This window comes from Larimichthys crocea, chromosome XIII (genome assembly GCF_000972845.2).
Source record: "Larimichthys crocea isolate SSNF chromosome XIII, L_crocea_2.0, whole genome shotgun sequence".
In the NCBI taxonomy this organism is placed as follows: Eukaryota; Metazoa; Chordata; class Actinopteri; family Sciaenidae; genus Larimichthys; species Larimichthys crocea.
Window position 1 is genome coordinate 25812927 of NC_040023.1, and position 27830 is coordinate 25840756.

At 43.6% G+C, this 27830-nt stretch overlaps 1 protein-coding gene across 2 annotated transcripts; it reads left to right on the forward strand.

The window, feature by feature from the left end:
* The first annotated feature begins 3361 nt into the window (after positions 1 to 3361).
* Positions 3362 to 27707, forward strand: dop1a (DOP1 leucine zipper like protein A). Of its 2 annotated transcripts, XM_010742487.3 has the most exons (38): positions 3362 to 3621; positions 4940 to 5137; positions 5530 to 5711; positions 5803 to 5973; positions 7226 to 7415; positions 7586 to 7684; positions 8284 to 8383; positions 9265 to 9374; positions 10063 to 10177; positions 10330 to 10450; positions 10710 to 10829; positions 11013 to 11130; positions 12265 to 12294; positions 13405 to 13671; positions 16186 to 16708; positions 16865 to 17148; positions 17248 to 17400; positions 17510 to 17610; positions 17722 to 17987; positions 18108 to 20238; positions 20515 to 20626; positions 20752 to 20934; positions 21845 to 21970; positions 22219 to 22353; positions 22503 to 22558; positions 22682 to 22786; positions 23001 to 23067; positions 23292 to 23436; positions 23941 to 24020; positions 24629 to 24738; positions 24881 to 25030; positions 25240 to 25301; positions 25712 to 25864; positions 26017 to 26153; positions 26242 to 26297; positions 26381 to 26545; positions 26784 to 26913; positions 27101 to 27707. In XM_010742487.3, the coding sequence occupies exons 2-38, from the start codon at positions 5000 to 5002 to the stop codon at positions 27407 to 27409; spliced, it is 7500 nt and encodes a 2499-aa protein (XP_010740789.3). In that variant the 5' UTR covers positions 3362 to 3621; positions 4940 to 4999; the 3' UTR covers positions 27410 to 27707. The 2 variants fall into 2 exon arrangements, with proteins under 2 accessions (XP_010740789.3, XP_019124733.2); XM_019269188.2 differs by lacking the exon at positions 12265 to 12294 and having other exon boundaries at positions 27101 to 27409.
* Positions 27708 to 27830: the final 123 nt, after the last annotated feature.

Here is a 27830-nt window from a genome sequence, read left to right on the forward strand (position 1 = left end):
TGCATTCAGAAAAACATGATGCAGGAACTCTGTGTAGTACACTATATATTGTTTAGTTTATCGATTGAGTTAAGAAAAGTGAAGCTGAAGGTGCATTTAAAAATCAATACTTCTTATTTCGGTGATCAAAACAACCAGGGAAAACAAACCATTTCAACACACATAGATTTACTTAAGACTATGCACTATTAGGCATAAGTGTAATATCAGTGGTGAAAACTAAATGATGGAGAAAAACCTGAACTTGAGCCTGTACACATGGGTACAATTCTACCAATAACCTCAAAAATGAGGGTTAACAGGAGAATTCTTGATAATTGTCAAGTCAATGTCAAAAGTATCTTTGTGTTCATATTAAAGAGGGAGTCTGGAAGATCTCCAAGCACCATTTTATCTGCGTTAGCAGACAGACTGGAATTATAAAACATACATCTTGAAGGCATACCAAGGACAACAATATGTCAACATAAATCTTTCAAATTCAGTTATATTCAACCAAATTCTCCAACAGTAACTTCACAATTTTACTCCAGTGTATGTTTTTGACAGCTGTAGTTATTTTGTGAATTTAGATTATAAATACAAAACAATGATCAGGTTATAAAAAATGACACTTTGGTATAGATTCAACTACCCAACATTAAAAGGATGTTAAGCATTATATCTTAGCTCAACTATGAACACAGGCTACTTTCAAATAAAAGAATGCATATATCAAGTGAAATGTTTATGTGAGGCTCCTGCCGTTTCAGTTTATATAGTTCATATGCTGCATAAAACTAAAGAAAATTGCATTTAATCAAATGACCACATAGTAGCTGTCACATGACTTTAGACACATGACAGCGTGGGGTCCTGTGTCAGTCTTTGCCCTTTGTCCTTTGACATTTCACCTCCAATGTGCTGCTACTTCTAAAAACAAATGTCTACCTCGATAGCGGGCAGCATACTCATGTCCCATGTGTTGCTGTCTTTTCTGGATACATTTAACTGGCAACATTTAATATATCAAACTGTGTTTTACAGCCAAAGAAAATGAAAGTAGAGTCTGTGATAGTCCAGTTTTACAGATGAATCTGTATTGTAATGTGTCTGTACCTACAGTGTGAGGTGAAGAGCCTGTACTGTTACTCTGTAGTTCTTACAGGGTGTCACAATTTTCCCAAAACACATCTCAAACATATTTAACACATGCTCTGTTTTAGGAAAGGCTCGAATGCAGGTGTTGTTCAGTGCTCTGTCATGAGTTATGTTGGTGTTAATAAGCAGTGGTGATGTACATGCACCATGAGGGGCAAAGCCTAAGGCATGTGCAGTCTAAGTGTATCTATGTTTGCATGAGGAAATGTGTATGGGGGGCATTTTATGTTAGCACACTATACTTAAACGCCTTAACCGCGTCGCCTACGCCTGCATAAAGACTGAAAAATACGCATTCGATATGCGTGCGTACAGGCACACGTATACACCAAAATAATGAAAGGTGACGGGTGATAAGTGTCATGCCATGTCAACTCAGCGGACGCCTGTGCGCACGCTTGTACAAATAATTATTTACTTCATGATGACAGATTTTGAGTTTAACAGCTGCTTCGCTTCAATTCAATTCAAGCAGTCCATGTATTACCAAGAGAGACCGATGTGACAGTTTAGGCTATAGCGGTGAAGCGGTGGCTTTAGTACCATAGTGACACACGCGTTAACGCCTATAGCGTGTGAACGCCTACAGTATAACATATCATAACATAATAATATAACATAACAGATCATACATTTTGTCGTATGTCACAGTTAGCTATGTTTCACCAATGAAGAGACTGATGATTCAATGTCACACAACTTTATTTTATTTACACGCGCGTTAGACATTTCATGTCATCGCATAGGTGCTGTATACGCGTTTTAGTATAGTGTGCTGGCATAAAATGCCCCCCATGGTGTGTGTGTGTGTGTGTGTGTGTGTGAGGATGTACATCATTTAAGCACAGTACCTGCAACAAAATGTTACCAATAGGCTTTGTTCAGCCGCAAAAGCAGCTGGTTCTCAAACCCTAGTGAGAGAATGCCCATGGCAGAGGCGAAATGTCGAAGGAGCCCTTGCGGCTGAGAGTCACGTCAGTGAGGGCTCCCGATCATCTGAGGAAGAGGACTTCTTTTCCTCCTTGAAGAGGACCGGCCCTCTTGAAATGACCCAGCAGTTGGACGCATACATGGGGTGCCCCGAGACACAGTAGAGATACTCAAGCCCTTCCCCGCTGTGTGCCAGCTATCACTTAAACTTAATACGGCACTCTCTGCCTCAGACTGGGCAACAAAACACAACTGTCAGTCCAATGTTCCAATACTTTTGCTCACATGAAAAATAGGTGGGTTCTAACAAAAGGTGCTATCATCTACACTGTGTATCGGATTAAGATGTAAATAAAAGCTGAAATGCTGATCTTTTGTCTCATATTCATCTTTTGATGTCAAACCCAAATGTTTTGTTTGTCTACAGCACCTCACTGTTCCAATACTTTTGGAGGGGACTGTGTGGCTGGCAGATTTGGCTTTTTTTTTGTTTGACATAATGAAACATTTGAATGCACAAAAAAAANAAAAATAAAGGAATTCGCCTCACTGTTCCAATACTTTTGGAGGGGATTGTGTGGCTGGCAGATTTGGCTTTTTTTTTTTGTTTGACATAATGAAACATTTGAATGCACAAAAAAAACAAAACAAAAAAAAAAACTGCTGATGTACCTGTGTGTACCTGTAGATGTGACACAAAGGATTTATTTTCTAAATAATTTTGTGAAAGGCAAGAGCAAGAGTGATACGTTTTAAACTTAAATGTTAACAGACTTTGCATTACTCATAACAAGTCATGTTTAGAATGAACACGAGTTTAAGATTTGTATCAACTTCATGCAAACTTTGTGCATTTGCATGTAACTTTTATTGTTTTTCTTTTTTTATATGTTAGTATTGGCCCCCGGGCATCTTCACATTGTCAAAAANTGACAGCTCCCAGACTGCACTGCAGAGCAGCCCGACGTCCAACCATAGCGTCCAACGGCGCCGCTCTTCCGCATGGACGTCTTCCGCTGCGTGAAGCCACGCACACTTACACCGAGGAGTGACGGAAGTGATGTCAAAATAAAAGCGAAATATATATATTTCGCTTTTATTTTGACATCACTTCCGTCACTCCTCGGTGTAAGTGTGCGTGGCTTCACGCAGCGGAAGACGTCCATGCGGAAGAGCGGCGCCGTTGGACGCTATGGTTGGACGTCGGGCTGCTCTGCAGTGCAGTCTGGGAGCTGTCAGTACATCTCTCTGGCACTGGAAGCTACTGATGCGGTCATCACTGTTTATATGCACACTGCGGGAGCACACGAAGAGAAATAAGAATATGTAGACTGGGATAACCTATTGTCTGCTTCTACAGCCTTCTTATCGGGGGGAGCTGACTCGTATGAGCGGCTGACATCGGAGCCGGGCCCTGCATCTCCATCATTTAAACAACCTGCTAATAACGTTAGCTGGCTTGCTAGTCAGATTATTGACGTTGTCAGCCGTTTTTTTTTAAAAAAAGGAGCACATGATTGAATGACAGTTGCTGGCATACATCCTGTAACGGTAAGCTTTTATGTCCTCTTGTGTTTTTACCGTCATCAGCTGCCGTGTGTGTGTGTGTTAGCTGCAGTCACCTCACCTAGCTTGTGACAAGGTAGCTGTTAGCCACACCGTTAAATAACAGCTCGTTAACAACGGCAGCTTGTTTAGCCACCTGTAATACTTTAGTTATCCCTGAGCTAACGTTTCTTTTGTAGTCATTTACCTGTTATGAACCATAAAGCGCTGACAGACTGCTGCTGCTGCTGCTGCTGTTGTTGGGACGACAGGTGCGCCTACCTGCTCGGCTCTTACTCCGTTGTTGACACTCAGACTCAAGTTTGTTTAGCTCAAGAAGAGCAAAACTAACAGCTGTCAAAACCACAACCACGGCTACATATTTATCTGACTATTCAAACTCTGTTTTTTTATGAATAAGTTTACTTCTCAACGCTCCTCACCTCTCTGTGTGTCTGTTACTGATACGTTTCCCGGCCTACATTTGGACCTGTCGCCACAGGGAAAGCACAGGTGTGATTAATAACATTAATTAGTAAAGGCTGCTGTTGTGTGCTGGGCGGCTCGCCGCTCTCCTTTCCCGGCACTTGCGTTACACTGACATTGTTACTGCGTCATTATCGATGTTCCACCTTCCCCCTGCTGTGACAAGCCGAAATGTCTCCCAATGTTTTAGTGGACAAAGCTCAACGTGGAAATGTTACATGCCTTTTTCTAAATGGGTTCTTAAATTAAATTCATGTCGTCATACCTGAATATCTCTTCCCTCCATTGAAGCTGCTATTCCTGGTATTGGGTGACTAAAGGTCGTGTTGGGTGGGTCCATGTGCTAGTGAAGCTAGCCTACATTCAAAACTGCATATTAAAGAGAGGGAAATGGAGCTAATGTAATAGTTTCTAATCGTAACTTGTCATCCTGGGTCAAACAGGACTGTGTAGTACTTAACAGCATCACAGCTTGTAGAAATATGTTTCCTGGAGCATTACTTTAAAATAAAAGATTGCATTATAGGAGTGACCGCAGCGACATTGGGTGAAAGTCGATGACTCCTCTTCTTTTCCAAACATTACTTTTTTTTTTGGTTTGAATCATTTTATGAGTCAACATGTCAGCTGTCTTGCTTCATTCCCAAACACTTAAAACAAAGATTATAATGGCTGCTCGTGTCAGACTCTGCACCTCAGTCTTTAGACGTGAATGCACAAATATTGTATCACTTACTGATAGAGCGCTTTCGGCTTTTCTCTTCACCGTCAAATATGTAGACTATGCAGACTGACTAAACTTTCTTGTTCTCTTTTTATTCTTTTCTTTTCGTCGCAGGTGTGATGTACATATGTGTGCCTGGTGTTTTACATTAGTGTGTAATAACCACCTGGGAGAATGAATGCAGAGGAAGTGGAGCTGCTCAGTGACTCCAAGTACAGGAACTATGTGGCAGCAGTGGACAAAGCCCTCAAGAACTTTGAGTACTCCAGTGAGTGGGCAGACCTCATCTCTGCGCTGGGAAAACTCAACAAGGTACTGAGCTCACCCAGACCACAACTTGACGTACGCTGTACTAGATTACAAACTGTAGAGAAAGCAGTACAGGCTACAATTACATACGTATACAGGCTGAATACATATAGCTGCTATTCGACTTCATGTTATCACATGCTAAAATTGTTGAGTTTGACATAAACATAAGCGTTTTGTCTTAGTAAGCCACCACGTAATGAAAAGAAACCCAGTTGTTTGCCACATACTCACTATTCTTTACATACTCCTAAGGTTTTGCAGAACAATGCAAAATACCAAGTGGTTCCCAAGAAGCTGACAATAGGCAAACGCCTGGCCCAATGCCTCCACCCNGTCATGAAAAGAAACCCAGTTGTTTGCCACATACTCACTATTCTTCACATACTCCTAAGGTTTTGCAGAACAATGCAAAATACCAAGTGGTTCCCAAGAAGCTGACAATAGGCAAACGCCTGGCCCAATGCCTCCACCCAGCTCTGCCCAGTGGGGTCCACCGCAAGGCCTTGGAGACCTATGAGATCATCTTCAAGATCATTGGACCCAAGAGGCTGGCCAAAGACCTCTTTCTTTATAGGTAATACTGTAGTAGCACTACTTACAGTCAACTGGACATTTTCTATTAGTATCAGTGCTTGACATGCTTCACCTCTTTTTCGTCACCGCAGCTCTGGGCTCTTCCCTTTACTCTCCAATGCCGCTATGTCTGTGAAGCCTGTGCTGCTGGGGCTCTATGAGACCTACTACTTGCCTCTGGGAAAGACTCTGAAACCAGGTCTACAGGGACTACTGACTGGGGTCCTGCCAGGCCTGGAAGAGGGCTCCGAGTATTATGACAGGTGAGCCAAGCAGGGCTGGAAAGAAAAACTATTTTAATGTGCACATGTGCCCATTGGTACAGGCCATTAGCAGAAAGCATTTTGCAGAATAATATGGAAGGAAATTGATTTCAGATGTATGAATGATACATGAGATAAATGAGTCATCAAAACACAGCCCAAGACCTCTCTCTCTTAGACAAAACCTCTAACAGTCAGTATTTCACAGTTCAAAATGTGTATTGTTTCATACCAGCCACTATCTAAAGACGTTTGTTTTTATGTTTACTGTATCAAGAAATCACATATTTATAGTGTTTTTTTCTTATTTAATACCTTTTCTGTTTAAATGCATACTTCATATGTGTTGACAAAAGGGGATGTTACTCTTGCTGGCACTAGAGGGCGCTGCAGTTACAGGTTCAGCCATAACTAAAAGACATAACAGAGGAGGCGTGCAACATGGCACACGGTTGCACAAGTTGTTTAAGCAAGAAGAGCACAGGTGTGATGAAATAAATGATGACTCCATTAAATTAAAGTGTCTCAGTAAGCGATGCCAGATGTGATTAATGTTAGCTGTGCTTTTCCCTGTATGACATCAAAACATACACAGTGAAACGGCCTATTTGTACGGATCACCTTGCTTTTCATTTAAAATTTATACCCTAGTTGTGGTATTTGTATATCAGGCGTGCAGTATTCACAGTCCTCTTTTGTTTATTTTGCTTGTGTCACATTACAGAGGCTTACAGGAAGTTGCATTATTTTTACTTCTTCCTGTTGCCATTTCCTTTTATTGTTATTACTTACTCTTTACTACTATTTATTTGCTAAGTTTCTTAATATCTTAAAGCTTCACTTGGATAAAATCATCTGTCTTTTCAGCATGAATCACACTAGTGTGTGTCTGCTCTAACAGAGCAGATTCACCTTATATTCCCAAATTAAATGTTGAGTTATTATGTATTGATGTGGGCAAGAAGTCCCAGTCTGTTCGTGGAAATGGCGAATCAATCAAACAGAGAGATCTAAATGGAACAGCAGCAAGTGAGAGCTCATCAGCTTTGGGTCTCTCTCTCTCTTTCTCTCTCTCTCTCTCTCTGGTCCATTTGACATTTTTCTTTCTTACCAGTCAGATGAGAATGTGCTGTGTTGTTAGGTGCTGGTACATTACAGAGCAAAAACTCAAGGACCAGTAAAACCTGTGCAACTTGATGCAGTTTATTGTGTTTAAAGATCATGTTCCCTGTGTCCTGTCTGTCTTTCACAGAACTAACACCCTGTTGGAGAAGGTGGCTGCAGCAGTGGAGCAGTCAGCCTTCTACAGTGCCTTGTGGGGCAGCATACTGACCAGCCCTGCTGTGCGTCTGCCCGGGGTGACTTTTGTTCTGCTGCACCTCAATCGCAAGCTGTCCATGGAGGACCAGCTCTATGTCATGGGCAGTGACATCGAGCTCATGGTACATCACAGTACACAACAATACACACGCTAAAAATGAAGTTTACTATGAATTCTTTTTACAGGTTAGACTTCAGTCACTGTGTTGTTTGAATGTATAACAGAGTTGCATGTTCTATATTTTTTGATTGACACAAGCAGGTTGATTAATAATGTGTGTGTTCTCACCAGGTGGAGGCGGTCAGTACCTCAGTCCAGGACTCAAGTGTTTTGGTGCAGAGGAGCACTCTGGACCTGATCCTCTTCTGCTTCCCCTTCCACATGAGCCAGGTGAGGAAAGCTGTGCGACTGAAACTACAGGCTCGTGTGTTATGATGCGTGTGTGTGTGTATCTGTTTGTCTTACACAAAGCATTAGACTAAACCAACTGGCTGATATATGAATATGCTATATATTAGGTTTTGTTAGTTTCTGTGTGTTTGTGTCTTTTTTCTGCATGTGTGGTCATGATGAGGCCACTCAGACAGACAGCCACAGTGGTGAATCATGCTGGCTTGCTTGTTAAATCCTTCATCTCAAAACATTTCTAGATGTGTCAGGGCTGGGCTGGGCTGGGCTGGGCTGTGTGTGTGTGTGTGTGTGTGTGTGTGTGTGTGTGTGTGTGTACATATGTGCAGTATCTGTACATACATGCATTTGTTTCACCTGTATATGAGGACGTCATCAGAATACACACTGACTTTGTTAGGGAATACTGTAATTGTGAGGACAGTGGACATGTCCTCATAAGTCGAACAGTGTTGAAGCATTTGCCATGATGCAAATAACTCCCTCCCGCCTTTGTGTTTGCTTGTATGTACGTATATATCTGTAAATGTGTGAATGAAAGAGACATAACAGTCACAAACGTCTTGTTCTGTTGTGTTCAGGCGACTCGCCCTGACATGATCCGGATCCTGTCTGCAGCTTTGCATGTGGTTTTGAGAAGAGACATGTCCCTCAACCGCAGACTCTACGCCTGGCTGCTGGGTGCGCAATACACACACAGACACAGTACTGACTTAGAGATGTACCACGGTTCCCATTAAATCTGAAAGTGTTGGTGTTGTTGTCGTCGTGTAGATTTACACATCTATTAACCTGTAGTATACAGTTCATTTACATGTTTATAGTCTCTGTATTTGACAGTGAACAGCATTTATAAGTCATAAAACCGCTTCAGATTTGACCTCTTTGACCATGGTGGGATCCCTGATATACAAACCTTTACAGACACATTGCTCTGTTTTGTGATTTGCGTAGGCCCTTTGTATATGTGTGCTTTGTTTTCAGTTTTATTTCTTCCTGTTCTGTGGAACATACAGTAAGCTAATATCTGCTGTGGTCATTGTCTTACTTTATTTTCTCTTGTTTGCAACTCACTGCGGATGAACATGCTGGTAAGTGTCTGTGTGGATAAAGATGAACAATGAATGTATCAAGCTTAAAATCTTCTCCACAGCAGCTTCTAATCATTGCAACATTAGATAGTGTCAAGAGACGATAAGGAACAAATAATAAGTCTGTTGAAGGAGTTTTCCCCAGTGAATGGGATATATTATGTTGTGGTATGAAATGGCTCAAGACTGCCAGCTCCAGTTATATTGTTGGCTTTTAACTGTTCATTGAAAATTGATGGCTCCTACTGTACTACTGTACTCTGAATCTGGCCAGGCTTCTGTAGTGTGGACTAGGCCAAAAATTACTTTACAACATCATGGCTAAAATCTGAGAATATGTAGAGGAGTAACTGGAAGATCAAGATAGTTTATCTCCATTTGCTCCACTCTGAACTGGTTTGTTTCTTCCCTTAACTGGATGTACATCTGAGCAGTTATGTCATTATAACTGTATGTCTTTGTTTTTTGAAGGCTTTGATAACAACGGGGGGATGATAGGTCCTCGCAGCACTCGGCAGAGCAACCCAGAGGAGCATGCTAGCCACTACTTCAACACCTTCTCTAAAGACATGCTAGTCCAGGTGAGGGTTCAAACTAGTTGTAAATAGGTCACCAATGAAAAATTGTTCACGTTTAAAATTAAAAAATTAAAAAAAAAAAAAAAACCCAAAACAAATCACATGTCTCCTGACATCATATGTGTATATTTGTGTGGTGGGAAGTGTGTGTTTTGTTTGGGGTTGGCAGATCCATCCATCCCCTTTAATCCTCCTCTTCCACATCCTCTCCGGGGTTTGTATATACGTCCTGCTCCCTGTAGCCTGTCCTTTGAAGACAGTTCTCCAAAAGACTCAGATTCACTTGAGCCTTTGCTCTCCTGGCATGTGATGAGCTCTGGTACTCCAGGGGTTGGAACAGGGGGAAACACAGAGCGATCTGCAGGGGAAGTTTTGTTTTTGAAAGGATTTGTTTTTATGTTGTTTTTTTTTTATTTTCTCTTGTGCCATCTGCTCTGAGATAGTTACTGGAGCTCCCTCCATTGGGAGAAGGTTGCTACTACAGAGACCGTCTGTTCCTGCCCTCAGCCCCTTTATGTGTCAGACGAAGCGTGAAAACACAAAAAATGAAAGGGAACTCCAAATATTATAGAAAGCAAAAAAGATAAAAACAAAATATTGTGCCGTCTGCTGTGTCAGAAGTAGCTCTGGAGTTTACAGATATTTTCTGAAAGCTACTGTAATGTGTGTGTGTGTCTGTGTGTGATTTCAGGCAATGGTGGGGATCTTGCAGGGCAAGGCCAGAGGAGGGGAAGAGGAAAGCATCCTCATGCATGACCTCAAGCCATTTCGCATCCTCATCAGTCTGCTGGACAAACCGGAGCTTGGTAACCAGTCTATAAATATGTACACGCCAAAAGTCTAGTTAGTCAGATGTAAATGTGTAAATAATGACGTCACACAAGCAATGTCACATACATTTAATTAAATAAATTCAGTGTGTATATCATTTCTATTATCTGTATGCGTCTCCCTCCAGGCCCAGCAATCCTAGAGGATGTTCTGATTGAGGTGTATCGGACTCTACACACACAGTGCCGCACAGAGTTGGACCTCCAAAATCAGAATCCATTCAGTAAAGACCACACACACCTCAGCAGGTCAGTCCAGTTCTCCTCTTGTCCATTTGTGTTCAAAATATTAAACGTAATAAAACATAAATAACTTTCCAGTGTGTTGGAATTAATGGTATCTAATAGTGAAAAATGTAATAGGCCGGTGTTTGGTTTGACCCTTCTGGGTTAATATAGAAACATGGTGAACTCCATCCAGCAGCATTAGAATGGATATATCTGTGAGTTTGTTTAACACAATACATCATTATTACAATACAATGTTCATTTTTATCTTCTTCCTCAGTAAACTGCGAGAGAACAAGAAAACAGCAGAACTTATTAAAACAGCCAATCTCCTATTCAACTCGTTTGAGCCGTACTACATGTGGGACTACATCGCTCGCTGGTTTGAAGAGTGCTGCAGGTTTGTATGTTAAAATACCCAAATAACAAACTGCTCTGGTACATTGTCGTGTAGCGGGATAGTCTTCCTACCAGTACACCCACACGTGAACAAAGTGGATCCACAGATTAACACCATCAACACCGAGGTGAACTGCTAACCATCATCACCTCTAAAATAATCAGAAATCTGTCTCTGTTGCAGGAGGACAGTGAACAGCAGCACACGTGCACCACGGCATGCTGGGAGCTCAGATCCTCCTGAGCTGTCATTGGTGGAGTTCTGTCAGCTGGTCGATTTCCTGCTGGATATAGTTTCTTTGGTGAGAGTCTTTCTTTCTTTCTGATTTTTCTTTCTTTCTTTCTTTCTTTCTTTCTTTCTTTCTTTCTTTCTTTCTGATTTTTCTTTCTTTTTGATTTTTCTTTCTGATTTTTCTTTCTTTCCTTCTTTCTTTTCTGTATGTCTATCATTTTCTCTCCTCTATCACTTTCTTTCTCTATTAAGCTCTTTTGCCTGTTTCTTTCATTCATATTTTTTCCTCCACACTTTCATGCTGTTCTTTTTGTTCTTTTTACTCGTTATTCTGTCTTATTTCTTTGTCTCGTGTTTCTTTTTCACTCAGTTGTTCATTTCTATCTTTTTTCTGTCTGTCATCATTCTTCGACCTATCCTTTCATTTTTCATCTCCCTTCCTTTATAGGTTTCTGTTTTCTCAAAATTTCCTCCTTTTTGTGTATCTTTTCGCCACATTTTTTCTCTTTTTTCTTTTACAGCCTTTTGTCTCCCGCCCCAGCTTGGGCTTTCCATCTCGTTCTGTTTCTCACTGCCTCTCGGCTCACACACCTCTTTAAATCCAGTATACTCCCTCCATGAACATTTGCAATTTGACCTACATTTGTTGTCCAACTCCATTTTTTTAAATCCAGTTCTGGGATGTTATAATCACCATTAGGGTGTGTGTGTGCACCTTGTCTCTCTCCTGTTTCTGTGTGTGTATCTGTGCAATCTTAACACAGGTTGAAAAACGCCTGTGTTTAGTTTCCCTGCCAAAAATATTGTTTGCATCCTCTTAGAAATGTGCTTGTCTCAGTATTCAGTATTTCCAATCTGAATAGTTTGGAAATCCCTTACTCCTTTTATTACCCTGTTTACAGGCTTGTTTGTTGTGTGTGTGTGTGTGCGTGTGCGTGCGTGCGTGTGTGTGTGTGTGTGTGTGTGTGTGTGCGTGCGTGTGCGTGTGTGTGCGTGTGTGTGTGCGTGTGTGTGTGCGTGTGTGTGTGTGTGTGTGCGTGTGTGTGTTTGAAAGGGCGACAGAAAGAGAACCTTGTGTTCGGTGAGTCTGTGAGCGAGAACGGGGAAGCGTATGGTTAGTGTGTGTTTCTGCGAACCAAGTGTTGTGTGGCCTGTGCTCTGCTTGCTCCTGTCTGTTCAAACTATCTGCTCTTTCTCCTTGAAGCCTACTAGAAGCATGAGGGTAATCTGCCAGGTAAAGTACTGCTCTTTCCTGCTTTTTCACCTCACCCTGCTTCACTGAGGCTATGATAACATTTCTGCAACGTCCTCTGCCAACATCCCTTAGGCCATCCTGCCCTGCTTTGAGTGATCATTTCACAATGACTGACTGACTGACTGTCACATTTTTACACAAAAAAATGATCCGGAGGAAGAAATGGGATTATAACAGTCATTACATGTGGTGCAAACTTACCCTGGCTGTTTGCTGTGGATCTTGTGAAAATGGAATCTCTGCCCAGTGTGTATGCGCCTTCTGTTAAACATGCATGCAATTATATGCTATTGCAGTGCTCACATATTTGTAAGAAATATGACTATTTTAATTTACGTCATGGTTTAATGCTCATTTTATAATTTGACTGTTCTTTTTTTTGTTGCTCTTTTTTGTTTCATAAAAATAGCTTGTCTTAACAAATACTTTCTTAAACACTACAAAAAATGTTCATGAGAACATCACCACAACTCCAAAGTTTCAAGAGGCCATGAAATGAAATCTGGAGAAAGGACAGATTTGTACACTTTGGTCCATAGCTCTGTTGTAATCAATATTCTTACATACAGCTGCATATGTTGCACAGTAACTTCACCTTCAAGCTTTTTAAATATTTATATTTTTAGACTGAAACAGACAATAGCTTCTTTGTTGATACCAGGAAAAATGAAATGATATGCTGTATACATGTATTTTATTAATATTAATTAAAAAAAAAAAAAGGAAATCATAACATTCATGCAATAGATTACGATTTTTCCTTTGACAGCCAGAGGGGAAAAAGATAAGACAAGATAAGCCTCCTCTGATTCTCACAGTGGATATTTGGTTGTTTTAGCAGCACAAGGACAAAAGAAACAGAAGAAACTATACAAGAGCAATTAAATACAAAATGTAAATGTTAATATGTATTTAATAACATTTAGTGACGCAAAGTGGATGACATCAATCATTTGAAGACTTCAATAAAAGCCAATAATGTCAATATCAGCCGTAACTCTATTATGTCAGGTTCACCTCCTTCCAGGGGCCCATTAATCACACCTTTAAGTCCTTACTTGACTTCTGTTTTTGTTCCATCATGTCCAGGAGACCTACATAGAGATCCAGACAGAGCATCTTCCTCAGCTCCTGCTGCGCATGGTGGCAGCTCTGACCTGTCACCTGCAGGCTCTGGGCCTTGGGGAGCTCACCCACTGCCTTCGCCTCTGCTCCAAGATCCTCAGCAAAGTGCAGCCACCACTGGTGTCCCCCCTGACCCTGCCTTCGGGCCCCCGGACTCAGGGCCTCTCTAACTCCACCGGCATACCTTCAAACTCTGCAAGGGATAAGAGCAGAGACAAGGAGGACAAACGGGTAAGGGAAACTGCTAAAAATATTCCAGGACAATGAAAAGGCAATTTTTCGAACATAGTGTTTTTTCTACGACTTTAATCACAAGGTCAGAGTATCTGTTCTCTTTAGTGGTCAGTTAGAAATGAAAAATGTTCACAAGCATCAAAAAAGATGCTGCTACCCCTGACTTTGAAAAACATTGCAAGCTGATAATTCTGTTTTGTCTCTGATCCTGTAAAAATCCTTTGATAGAAGCTCCAGTCTGAGCAAATCCCACTTGACCCCCTTCCCCTACAGGTTACTGCCCAAAATTGAATCTGCTGCTCAGACTCTGGTGGTGTGCTCTGGTCCCTGAACAGCTCTCGTTGGCTCCTGCTAACCTTCTGCTCTGCCATGCACTTGGCTGGGTGGTCCCACAAGTTGCCCTGCTGTCCCCTGTCCAGCAATCTGGTTGTTAAAGTGTTTGAGAGCTCATTGAGACATGACTAAAAAGTTCAGCCAATGAATCCCATACCCAGAGATGGATAGGGGTTAGATAAATTGAGGTAGACTCATGGGGGGAAAAGAGGACAGATAGAAAAAGAGAAGATGGTTAACCAACAGCTGAGCCCGGCTTGCCCTCTCTCAGGAAGAACAGTAGACTGGCCTGTGATGCCTCCTGGGGTGGACCATATTCATCGAAGTGGAAAAAATTCCACATACACCCACTGAATACAATAATATCCCCACCCCCCCAACCTTAGGGACATATAGAGAACGTGCTATCAAACGTGCCATCTGAGTCCAGGCTCCAGAATGTGCACGCTGCCTGGATCGAAATCCATCCCTGGTAGCCCTCAGTCTCCCACAGACTGACTGTGACAAAGAATTGTGTGAACTTCAGTCTGTCGGCGTGGTGTACAGTTCAGTCTACACAAGTCCTTCAGGTCAAACCCAACAGCTGTGTGTACAGCGTCACTATATAATGACCTGTGTACAGGACACACCACAGTGCAGTGAGGTGGTTAGTGTCTGTTGAGAGACCTCCATTAGTCAGACATTTACTGAACCATTTACAGAATAGATGACAGACATTAGGCTGAATAAATTACAGGTATGGTCTAGGTTCATGGATAAAGTCTTCTATCACTGTATATGTCATTTATTTTATATTTATTGTATTTATTATGATTTATATATGTGGGATAGGCTCCAGCCCCCCATGACCCCGATGAGGATAAGCTGTTACAGAAAATGGATGGATGTGTTGTGGAGAAATTGCTGACGTCAGTGTTCAGGAGCCTGATGTCTTATGCTGTATTATTTATTGACACTTGATCAAGGAGAATTAGAGACACTCTCATGGTGCATCAGAAGTGTCTGAGTCGGTCTCACATTCTGCCCAACTCATCCCGGTGGATAGACTTTAAACCCAAAGATAACACCACAAATACTATATGTCCAGAATTAGTCAAAGAGGATGTTTTTACCCATGGAGGTTTATTGTCAGCATATTCTAGTGTGGAGACACAGATGTCTGTTTACGTAGATTTGAACGTCAACAGCAGCTATCTATTATGACTAGGAAGGCAGCAATAGGTATCTTCGACCCTGGCCACTGCAGTGTTGACATAGGCTGGCACCTGCTGTTCTCAACCAAAGCCAAACAATTAATACTACTGAGGACCTCAAGGCCCCCACGTGACCTTGTGTAGCCTGCCAATTTGCCCAACACTATACAGTACATCTAAAAGTTTTAACTTATGAAAAATAAGTATGTGATTACAACAGAAAACAGTAATAAGAGGAGGTGTTGGCAAATTATAGTCCTGTGTGTTAGATTTTGTCAGATCAATCAATTCAGTACAACAGACCTTTTTCACAGCAACAACGGAACCTTGATGAGTAACATTTAAACACCTGCATTGACCCTATTATTTCATGTCAGAATGTCAATGCCACGTAGAATCCTACATATCACAGTGAAATGAGATTAGACCTTTTCCATAGCACACATCTTAATATTGATGACATTTCAGAGCAGTGTAGTTAAAGACATTTACATTCCATTTAGCTGAACACTTCCAGGGTCCATGATATTGTGCATGTGGGGAGCCTTGATTCAATTGAGCCTTAAGGTTATTAATTACACCTGTGCTTTTCAGTCAAAGTGCCTGCTGTGAAAATGAAAGCATCTACACGCTCAAATGTCCACCTACAGTTTTCTTTACTAATGTTGTCGTATTAGACCTAACTGATTGACACCTCAGTTGCTCTCCTACTAGTTTTATTACACCTCTATAAAGATTGCTACATAAAGTTTGGTGACATCATTCCCATTATAGTTCCCTACAGACTAGAGGTCATGTGTGGGTGTGCAGAGCCCTAATGTAAGGTAGACATTAAATCATGCTGAACAAGGATAGATTTATTCTCAATTCTCCTGGTGTGCTGTATTTTTCTGTGTACTGATCAACACACTTTTTTGGCTTCCTGTGTTTCCATCGCTCTTTGCTAAATTTTCTGCATTACCCATCCTTTTCTGTCCTCCTGCAGGCTTTGCCCACTACTCTCGAGCTGTCTGGCCATGGGGAGGTGTTTGAGGATGGGGAAAACCCACACAGCAGTCGCTCCTCAGAAAGTGGCTTCACAGAATTCGTCCAGTATCAGGGAGATGGCACGGAAGAGACTGATCGAACCCCTCATCCCCACCCCACAGTCAGAACAAGCCGCCGCTCCTCAGGCCCATCTCAGACCAAACCTCTGGACAAACCGGTCATGCAGTGCTGCCTGGAGCACTTCCAGCAGTTCCTCTCCCGACTTATCACCTTGTATATTACACCTGGACAGGTGGACAAAGCTGAGGGTGACAGGCTTGCAGTCATGCAGTCAGGGCCCCTGGTTTCAGAGGGCTCGCGCGTTGATCATATGGAGGCATGCTCAGGATCAGGGCTGGTCCAGAGGGAGTGTGTTGCTGCTTTCACTGCTGCCTGCCAGCTCTTCCTAGAATGTTCCAGTTTCCCCGTCTACATCGCAGAGGGCAACCTCAAGTCCTCACCCACACAGGAAGAACAGTTTGGTAATTAAGATAAAGATGTTAGAGATGTATTTTAAGGTTCAATAAGAAGCAGAAATAGCAGCCATGAATCAATGACATCGAATGCTGTGCTCAGATCTACAGCTGTTTTAATGTAAGATACTCAAATATTTGATATCCCCCCCTGCTTTAATACAGACAGCGAGCAGGTCCGTCTACCAGTGTGGCTGCAGACTCTGATGGATGCCTGCTGCCTGGCAAGTGACTTCAGCCTGCAGGGTGTGGCCATCTCCCTGCTCATGGACCTCGTGGGACTCACCCAGTCGGTCGCTATGGTAACCGCGGAGAGTGTGGCATCTTGCAACAGCTCTGAGTCCACCCAGCCCATGAGCCCTAGCCAGGGTCGAGTAGCTGTTGTCATCAGGCCACCACTCACTCAGGGAATCCTAAAGTACATCGCTGACAAGACAGACTTTTTCAAGGTAGAGGTCTCATTCTAGTTTACTGTGGAACTGTCTGTGGGCTTTGTTTCGTTTTATAAATTTGATGATCTTTGATGATGTTTTTTTTTGTCTCCCCAGAGTGTGGCTCTGATCCTGTGGGACCAGTTGAGCGAAGGAACACCTCAGCATCATCAACGCAGCGTGGAGCTCTTCTACCAGCTCCACAACCTGGTGCCTTCCTCCAGCATCTGTGAGGACGTCATCAGTCAGCAACTTATGCACAGAGACAAGGTTGGTGCAGTAGACACTTTTACATCCCAGGCGACACCCCGAAATACACAAAATAACTGCACACAACCTGTCAATGAAATCCATCCTGAAGCAGATTTTTTTTTTTCAGAGAATTCGTCTGGAGGCCCACGTGAAGTTCTCTGTGCTGTGGCATTTAACACGAGATCTGAACATGACCAAGTCCTCTCCTTTTAATCGCACGTTTGACAGGTGTGTTGGCCTCATAGAATTGATGCCTCATTCATTTGAACAGATTAATATAGTTGTATTTTGTGTCAAGTCTCTTTTTCTCTCTTTGCATCTTTTCACTTTGTCCTTCAGATCTCTCTTCATCATGCTCGACAGTCTGAGTTATTGGGATCCATGTACCAGCGCTGTTGGTCGGGCCTGGTTGAATCAGGTCCTTCAGAGACATGACATTGCTCGGGTTTTAGAGCCTCTCCTCCTCCTCCTGCTTCACCCCAAGACCCACCGAGTATCCATACAGAGGGTACAGGCCCAGCGCCACTTGGCCCAGGCCTTCCCTGAACCACCTGAACAAGAGCCATCAGAACCTATTTACAACAGGGACTCTGGCTTCTCAGACAGTAAGCAATGCCTATTGTTGCTGCTTTTTTTTTTGACACCATTGACTTTTTATGATAAAAATATCTTGAAGCATTTTGCCTATTTGTGTCAAATATTTGTCCCTGTTTTTCTTTCATTAGACTTTGGTCAGGTCCACGGGGAGAGGGTGACACAAGAGGAGCTCCGAGGCCTGACGATGGGTGACATGGAGCCGTTCTGTCTGACTGTCAATCCGCTGAGTGACAGCTTGTCCCTGCTGAGTCTGAGCAGCGAGAACTTGCAATTAGCTGGTGAATATCAGCCTGCCGACCAGCAGGGGGAGCCACACAGCTCTGAGTCCAGTGGTTCTCATTCATCTACGGTGGAAAATGGCAGCTTTGAGGAACCAGAGGGTGTCAGCAGCACAGTCAACAGCTCAGACCAACAAGCAGGTTGTTTAGATAACATGTCTGAGGACTCTATAGAGGAGGCTGTGTCCTCTGTTATAAAAGAGCTCATAGACAGGGTTTTAAATTTAATAGAAGAGGGATCTCTTGAAGTGTCACCTCCACCTGAAAACTGGCCCCAGACAGACACAGACAGCACTTCCTCGGATACCTCCACTGGTCTCCGTCTTGACTCTGGCCCTCCTCTCAACTCCAACCACCAGACTCTGCCCGAGATGCTGGCTGAAGGAACACTGGAGTTCCTCTCTGTTACTCCGGTCGACATATCTGCAGAGGAACAGCACAGAGAGGGCATCACTCGTCACAGTTCATCACCTTCCATTGTCACGTTGCCAGACGGCTCCGACCCAGCCACCCCAGACCACAACCTGCGGGTGGAGGACCCTCAGGCCCGTAAACGTAGCCATAGCAGCACCCAGCTCAGCCTTAAAGGGAAGATCATGGAGAGGCTGGCAGACAAATCTCCAGGGGCCAAGCCCAAGACCAAAAAGTCCAAGAGGAAAGAGGAAGAGAGGCAGAAAAAGATGGCTAATCAAGCTGAAAAATTGCGGCCACCCAGTATTTTTTTCGGGGACAGCCTGGATCTAGAGAACTGGTACAGCTGTGGGGAAGGTGACGTGTCAGAGATCGAGAGTGACACTGGCTCACCCAGCGGGGGATCTGGAGGGACTGTTGGGGGTGTCAGTGTCTCAGGCCGGAGATCATCTTCTGCTCCACCTCGGTTTAACATCCACCCCCTCTATCAGCATGTCCTGCTCTACCTCCAGCTGTATGACTCCTCGCGGGCCCTCCACGCCCTGTCATCCATCGCAGCCATGCTAAGAGCGGCACCCTCTGGGTTTGTAAGTGCCATCTCCACCACCAGCATCAACAACACCTACACACCACAGCTCTCTTTACTCCAAAACCTCCTAGCCCGTCACAGGGTCTCCGTCATGGGCAAAGACTTCTACTGCCCCATCCCACAGGACTCCCACTCTCACTCATTCCGCAGCGCCATGTATCTGGAGATCATCATCTCGCTCTGTCTCTACTTCCTCAGAAGCTATTACTCTGCCCACGTGGCAGCAGGCCCTCAGGACTTGGCGGGGAATCGGGCCATGCAGCTGACCAGCGTGGAGGTCTTAACTCTCCTCTTCAGCGAGCTAGCTAAAGTCACCGGTGGCTCGGCTAAGGGCTTTGCTAGTTTCATCAGCGATGTTCTCTCGAAGTGCAAAGTTCAGAAAGTGATTCTCCACTGCCTGCTGTCGTCCATATTCAGTGCACAGAAGTGGCACGATCAGCGTGCAGCAGGAGTCAACGTGGCCACAGTGGAGGAAGGCCTGTCAGAGGACAGTGTTATCAACCTGTCAGAGGACCAGATAGACAGCTGCAGCGCCGTCCAGTCTCAGCTGCTCAGACTGCTGCAGAGCCTGGTCGTACTAGAGCACAGAGTCCTGGTGCCAGCTGACGAAGGAGGAGAAGGAGGACCTGTGGGCGGAGGTGCAGGAGGTGGAGGAACGGGAGGCGGTGTCGGGGCCGGATTCGAGATCCTGGGTGGGGAAGTGGAGCACGTCAACCCTCAGCAGCCGATGACATCCCTGCAGTACCTCCACGGACAGCCCATCACAGCACAGGGTATGTTCCTGTGTGCGGTGATCAGGGCGCTGCATCAGCACCATGCGTGTAAGATGCATCCACAGTGGATAGGACTCATCACAGCCACCCTGCCGTACATGGGGAGGGTGCTGAGGAGGGTGGTGGCATCAGTCACACTACAGCTGTGCAGGAACCTGGATAATCTTCTTCAGCAGTACCGCTATGAGACCGGGATAACTGACACCAGGTATTCACATCTGCATGGATCGTACCAATGATCTTCACTTACATGACCATTCCACTAGTCACACTATACAGGCAGTATAGAGCAATAAAATATCTTAGCAAAGGTTTGATCACTAGATGGCACTCTTGACCACACACTGCGATGGCTCTCTTCCACGTCATTCATTTTCTGATGTAGCAGTTGTGATAAAAATGTGTGACATTCAGACTTTTTGTATAGATGTACATACATTTAAAAATATGTTAATTCAGTGCATATTTTCCCTCCTATCTTTAGACCCCAGTGGATGGCTCTCTGCATCCCTCCTGACCTGATTCTGACAGTTCTGGAGGGGGTGACCGCCATCATCCATTACTGCCTGCTGGATCCCACTTCCCAGTACCACCAGGTGAGGGCGCCATGCCCAAACTGGTTGTTGCAAATTGCTCTTTCCTTTCATTTCATATTTCTATTGATCTGTATAATTGTTGTATAAAAGTACTGATATGTCTGGTTTCGTCTTCTGCATTTCAGTTACAAGTGAGCGTTGACCAAAAGCACCTGGCTGAGGCTCGTTCAGGCATCCTGTCCATCCTGCACACCATCATGTCTTCCGTCACCCTGCTGTGGAGTGTCCTCCACCAGGCAGACAACTCCGACAAGCCAGCTGCTGCCTCCGCTGCCTCGACTTCCAACATCAACCTGGGCTCCACTAAGGTACACCAGACAGCATTTATACGCTTCCATGAGGAAAGGTCACGTAGATCCTGGCAGGTCTAGCAAGATGACTAGTCTTTATCTTGTCACATCTGACTGCATGTCTTGACTGCAGATCAAGGGAAATGGAAATTGACTACGCCTCTCTCCACCTTCAAAAAGATGAAATGTCAATATGATGGATGCATTACCACACCAGTATAATTTCCTATTTCGCTGTATTTTCAAGCCTTGCTCAAGTAGGATTAGTTCAGGAGAGTTCACATATTTTTCCAAATAACCTGAAATGCAGCATTAGAGGTCAGGTATAAAACAGGAAACTGTATTGTGCACAAGTCAAAATCAGTCCCAAAGCAAATCTAAACATGTGGGCAGCCTGGCTCGAATGTTTTACAGTGAGAGTGTAACTTTAATATAAGATTAATGGTCTCAACAACAAGAACAGAATCTCATTACTGGTACTAAAGGACTTTTTTTTTTCAGCAATTATAGCTCTGTGTTTTTTTGCAAGTAGTTATTATCTGTGTCCAGACAGTATTAGTTTGTCCAGAGGTGCGTTGGTAATCTCATTAAAATAACTCTGCATAGAACATAATTTGTAATTATTACAGGGCCTGTGTCCCTGCAGGAGGAACAATTAAAGGCCTAAAACCTGCTTAACCTACTTTTGCAACTGACTCCCATGTTTTGTCCGTTTGAGCATTTCTAATTGGACAGAGTACACAGAAGCTATCAGCAGCTCGACTGTAATGCAGATACTTTAATGCAGATAATGTCTGATGCTTTGTTTTGTGTCAGTAATAAAGATAAACATGGAAGTTGCAGTTTACTAGTGACAGCATGGAGTGTAACCTGAATTAGATCAGCTAATTAGATCTAACTTATCTTCTTGCTCATATCTGTTCTACAGAACCTCCGACAGCAGATCCTGGAGCTGCTGGGTCCAATCTCCATGAACCACGGCGCTCACTTCATGGCAGCAATTGCTTATGTTTGGAACGAGAGGAAACAGGTCAAAACTCCAGTCAGAAATAAGGTGGGTGTTCTAAAAAAACTACCCAGTACACCCACACTTTTGATGTTTGATTTTTTTAGGTTGTATTGTCTTGATGCCTGCATTCAAAACTAGACACCAGACCGAATCCACTTGCTGGTCAGTGCAGTAAGTAGCAAAGTGTTAAATGTACATGCGTGTACTGTACATGTGTACAAGTGTGTGTATAAAGAGTTAAGGTATGTTTGAATGTACTTTTTAAATCATTGTATTTACTCCACATCTTTCAGGTGATTCCTTTAGCCAGTGAAGAGCAGCTGCTGCTGGTTGAGCTGGTTCGTTCAGTGAGCGCCATGCGCACGGAGACGGTCATGCAGACGGTCAAAGAGGTTCTAAAGCAACCACCTGCTATTGCAAAGGACAAGGTTGGTGTTTCAATCCTTTCTTCAAATTCTTATGCATTAAATGCATTATCATTTATTTTTGATTGCAGTCCTTGAATCTCTATCTTTTGGTTTTACCTTCTCCATGTTCAGTCATTACAGTAATATTATTTCTTCACCGTTCCCCACAGAAACACCTCTCTCTGGAAGTCTGCATGCTGCAGTTCTTCTATGCATATGTCCAGAGGTGAGTCCACTGCTTCCCAACAGCAGTATATGTTTATGCTCTTTGTCCATTACTATTTTATTATTAATTAGGTGTTATTATTACTTTTTATCAAGGCTCCTTTGTACCCTGTTTTTGTCCTAGGATCCCTGTGTCCAGTTTAGTTGACAGCTGGCCATCTCTGCTGGCCCTGCTGAAGGATGCAGTTCCGTTAGGCCTGCCTGCCCCTGGACAGTTTCTTATACTGGGGTTAGTTTCTCTTCCTTCTCTCCTTTTTAATTGTCACACGCTATATGCTCACATCATCTGGCCAACATATTGTACAATTATGCCTAAAATTAGTGGGTTGTTCACAGTTAAATGGTCACAGTGTGAATGTTAATGAATCAGTGTGTAGTCAGAGACTATGCCTTTTCCCACTTTGACATTAACTTGTTTAACATGGCTCTCTTTCTCTCTTTAGAGTTCTGAATGAGTTCATTTTGAAGAATCCTAATCTGGAGAGCAAGAAGGATCAACGGGAGCTGCAGGTAATTACTGCACTACCACGACTCCTATTCAACGCCCGATTGCTTCCATTATATTGTATGATTAAATTATCCTATTTCTTATTTCAGTAGCACACCAGCTATCGTGTAATTATTTTACATCATCTTAATGACAGTTTTCCCGCTCTGCAATCATAGAGGATCACAGATCTGATTGAACATGACTTCTTACTGAAGTAACTGTGTATTACTTGTTGTGTATTCAGGATGTGACCCATAAGGTGGTGGAGGCCATCGGGACAATCGCAGGCTCCTCTCTGGAGCAAACCACGTGGCTGAGGAGAAATCTGGAGGTGAAGGCCTCCCCTCAGATAGTCGTGGATGGAGCCAACCTGGAAGCTGATGTAGAAGGTGTGCTGCTTACATACTGATAGCCAATGAAGAGAGTTTACATGAATCACTGCATATTGCTGCACTATACAGTCAGTTTCACATTAAACTTATTAAAACTAATGTTTTAGGCACTACATCTTATATGACTGCTCTCTCTCCTGATAGAAGATTAGTTAGTTTAAGTCTTAAAGTAGTAGTTAGGCAGGCATCTTGGATACTGATTTTTTTTTTATTTCTGTGTTGAGTCAGTCTGTACATTGTCATGGGAAAGATTATTTTTGTGTTTGACCTGGAGATTTATGACAATGTCAGGGATTAATGTAATCCAGCTAAATGAAGTGTAAAGAAATCTGGATGTGAGACACTGAAACTCCATGTGACATGTACAAACAGAGCACTCAGACAGTGCTGTTTATATGCACTACAATCAGCATGTGAAACATAGATGTATCTTGCAGTTAGCATGCCTGAGCATGGCTGTATTAATATTTGCTGCTAATGTTTGCTGTGTGTGTTTTGTAGATTTAATGCTCACAGTGATGGAGGCCTCCAGCTTCACTCCATCAGTGTACAGCGTTCACGCCCTCACACTGTTGGCCGAGGTAAAACACTCATGTCTCTGCGATTCAGCTTAACTCTCCCTGCACGTGTTTGTTTAAGGCCATCAGTCAGTGGCTCGGCCAGTTATTTGCTTTGTTCATCTTGATTATCGGCTCAGGCTGCTCTCACTCACACTCACCAGCTATGTTCAGGCCCTACAGTACACTAACAAACCCCAGCTGAGCTCCTTAATGTTGATTTACAACCCCCTCCCCACCTGTACTCTATTATTATAAGTGAACCAATAAATCAATGTGTTGGACATGTGGAGTGCTGTGAGTGAGCTGAGCTGGACAATTGAAATCTCTGGCCACCTTCGTCCATCCGGGATATTTTAGCCCAAAGTGGAGCTAAATATTTAGATTCTGGCTGTGCTTCACTGCTGTTTGCAGCTTATAGATTCATGGGTTTATTGGTGGTAATAAATCAACATAATGCTGCAGTGCAGTTAGTCATACAGTTGGTTGGTGCAGTTGTATACTGCTTGTATATAATTTTCCAGCCAAGAAGTCAAAGTAGCTCAATATGTAAAGATGAGCACTTGCTTTCTACTGTTCTTTGGAAGAACATCACAATGATGATGATAATGAATGCTGAATATATTTGTCAGGTGCTGGCTCATCTGTTGGACATGGTGTTCTACAGTGACGAGAAGGAGAGGGTGATCCCACTGCTGGTTAATATCATGCACTACGTAGTGCCCTACCTCCGCAACCACAGGTGGGCATGAGCTTTTAACTACTTCGTTATCACCCAGATTTGTTTTACATGGTGGTGAAATACATGAAATGAAAGTAATATTTTCATGTTAAGAAGGAGCCGATCATGTGCATGTTTTATACGTTTCTGTTTCTCCTGGCAGTGCTCACAACGCCCCCAGCTACCGGGCCTGCATCCAACTATTGAGCAGCCTCAGCGGGTACCAGTACACGCGTCGCGCCTGGAAGAAGGAGGCCTTCGACCTCTTCATGGACCACACCTTCTTCCAGATGGATTCCTCCTGCGTCAGCCAGTGAGTAGGAGAAGAAAACTTGACAGTGTGTGGGTGACTTTTACAGCTGATGTTAACATGCAGCCCGAGTGAGAGAGGAAACAAACGCATGAACTTGAGATGTCTAGCAGAATATCTTTGGATTGGCACATGTTACTGCCACGTGTGAATTTGTCCCAATATTTCTGGATTATTCATCTAACAACCACATCATATTCCTCATTTTTCAGCTGGAGAGCCATCATTGACCACCTGATGACTCATGACAAGACCACATTCAGAGACCTCATGAGTAAGCTTTACAGTTCTTATTATTTCTAAATAAGGGTAGGTATATACCACATCATCTGTTTCTCTCTGACATTAGCAGTACAGTGTTTTGCCCTTTATGTTTCATCTCAGGCAGAATTAAATCTGCATCCCTGTAAAGTATCTTGATCAAAACAAGCACTTGCTGTACATTTCCACTCCAATTAAATCTGAAGCAGCAAGAAAAATGCTAATGTGACAGTTAAAGTCAAGTCAGTTTTATTTATAGAGCCTAGTATCACAAATCACAAATTTGCCTTGAGGGGTTTGACAGTTTGTACAGCCTATGACACCCCCTGTCCTTAGAGAATGTATTTGGATACACCCAAAAAAAAGTTAACAGGTTAAAGAGTGACAGAGAGACTAATAATGGCTGTGTGTGTTTCCCTTCAGCCCGGGTGGCTGTAGCCCAGAGCAGCTCTCTCAGTCTGTTCACCAACAGAGACGCTGAGCTGGAGCAGAGAGCCATGCTGCTCAAACGCCTCGCTTTCACCATCTACAGCAGTGAAGTGGACCAGTACCAGAAATACCTGCCAGACATACAAGGTACACACACCAGTATTGTGCACGCTGCAGCTGCAGCTGTCATTGTTAACAGTACAGGGATCTACATCAAGGTCACCTTGGCAGCTGAGCTGACCTTAGAACAGCCAGCTAAGCTTTATTAACCTTCATGCTGGCTGTTTGTTTGTGTTCAGAGCGTCTGGTGGAGAGCCTGCGTCTGCCTCAGGTGCCCATCCTCCATGCTCAGGTGTTCCTGTTCTTCAGAGTGCTGCTGCTGCGCATGTCCCCTCAACACCTCACCTCACTGTGGCCCACCATGATCACTGAACTGGTGATTACTGTGTCCTTTCTTTTGCTCCCTTTCCTTCAGTCTCCTACGCTTAGACTCACAGTCACACTGTACATCTGTTTCCCTGCAGGTCCAGGTGTTTCTCCTGATGGAGCAGGAGCTAACAGCAGATGAAGACATATCAAGGTACATTATCCGTTCATCACAGAACTGGATTGCAGTAGCAGATATACATACGTGGTGATTGATCCTCTCCTGTCTATCTCTAGGACATCAGGGCCATCTGTGGCTGGCTTGGAGACCACTTATTCTGGTGGGAACGGCTTCTCCACCTCCTACAACAGTCAGCGCTGGCTCAACCTCTATCTGTCTGCCTGCAAGCTCCTGGACCTGGCACTGGCCCTGCCTCCTGAGAGCCTGCCTCAGTTTCAGATGTCAGTACAGATATGACTGTTGCACCAGCTCTGCACATGATTTGGTTGGGTTAGGGAATCAGTAAGGCAGTGTTTCGATTGCATGAATACAGCAGGGATGATTTGCGACGACCCTTTTAAATGGATAAATTGTCAGAATGTGGAGTGCATATAATAAGATATGTGGTCATCACTCCTTTTCGAAGCTCTGGTGACTGGTTAAATAGATAAAAATTTTGTTATTTCTGCCTCATTACAGGTACCGCTGGGCCTTCATCCCAGAAGCTTCAGACGATTCAGGACTGGAAGTGAGACGTCAGGGGACTCACCAGAGAGAGTTTAAACCGTACGTGGTCCGACTGGCCAAACTGCTGAGGAAACGAGCCAAGGTATCTCACCCTCCCTCTGTCCACTCAACGTTATTAAAAGATGGAGACAAATGACTGGCTCTTACACAGAGTATCTTCAGGGAAGCGCCTATTAATGAACGCTTCTGTAGCTCATTTCATTCACGCTGTATTGTCCCCCCACACGTGGATTTTTCTCAGAGTAATTAACTCTCTCTTCCTCCCATAGAAAAACCCAGAGGAAGACTGCTCCACCCGGACCCTGTCCTGGGAGCCAGGTCACCTGATGCTGACCCTGTACGTGATCCGCAGCATGGAGCAGCTTCTGCCCTTCTTCAACCTGCTCAGCCAGGTGTTCAACAGCAAGGCCAGCAGCCGCTCAGGCCCCGCCTTCAGCCACAACCCCGCAGACGCCTCCTTCCCCAGCCACAAGGAGGGCCACAAACTGGAGAGCCAGAAGGTCTTCTGGAGCCGAGCTCGACAGAACATCGAGGAGATGGTGGAGAAAGACTTTCTCGAGGGTCTTATCAAGACGTGAGAACACAGCAAGCGGAGGGAGGGGGACTAACACAACTGATCAACACTAGTGAAAAACCTCAACTTGTACATTAAAGAACAAGGGAACACAAAAGGGGGGGAGATAGTTTGTACATTTTTTTGTATTTATAATGATTATTTTACTTTTCAAAGGCTATTGTATTTAATTTTAATTATTTGTATATATGGAGCAGCTTTGATGACTTTTAACATTTCATGTGAGTCCTTTTGGACAAAGTGAAGATGCTGTGCCATTCCATATCGATGTGACTTAATAAAGATTTCTAATGGGAGGGTTACCTGTGCTCATGATATTTGAAACACGTTTACACCTTTATGACCTGGGTTAAATCAAGTTCCAGACCTCTAATTCTGCCTCCCTACATCTCTGATTTCTGCAGAAAGTGAAATGAAGTGAAACA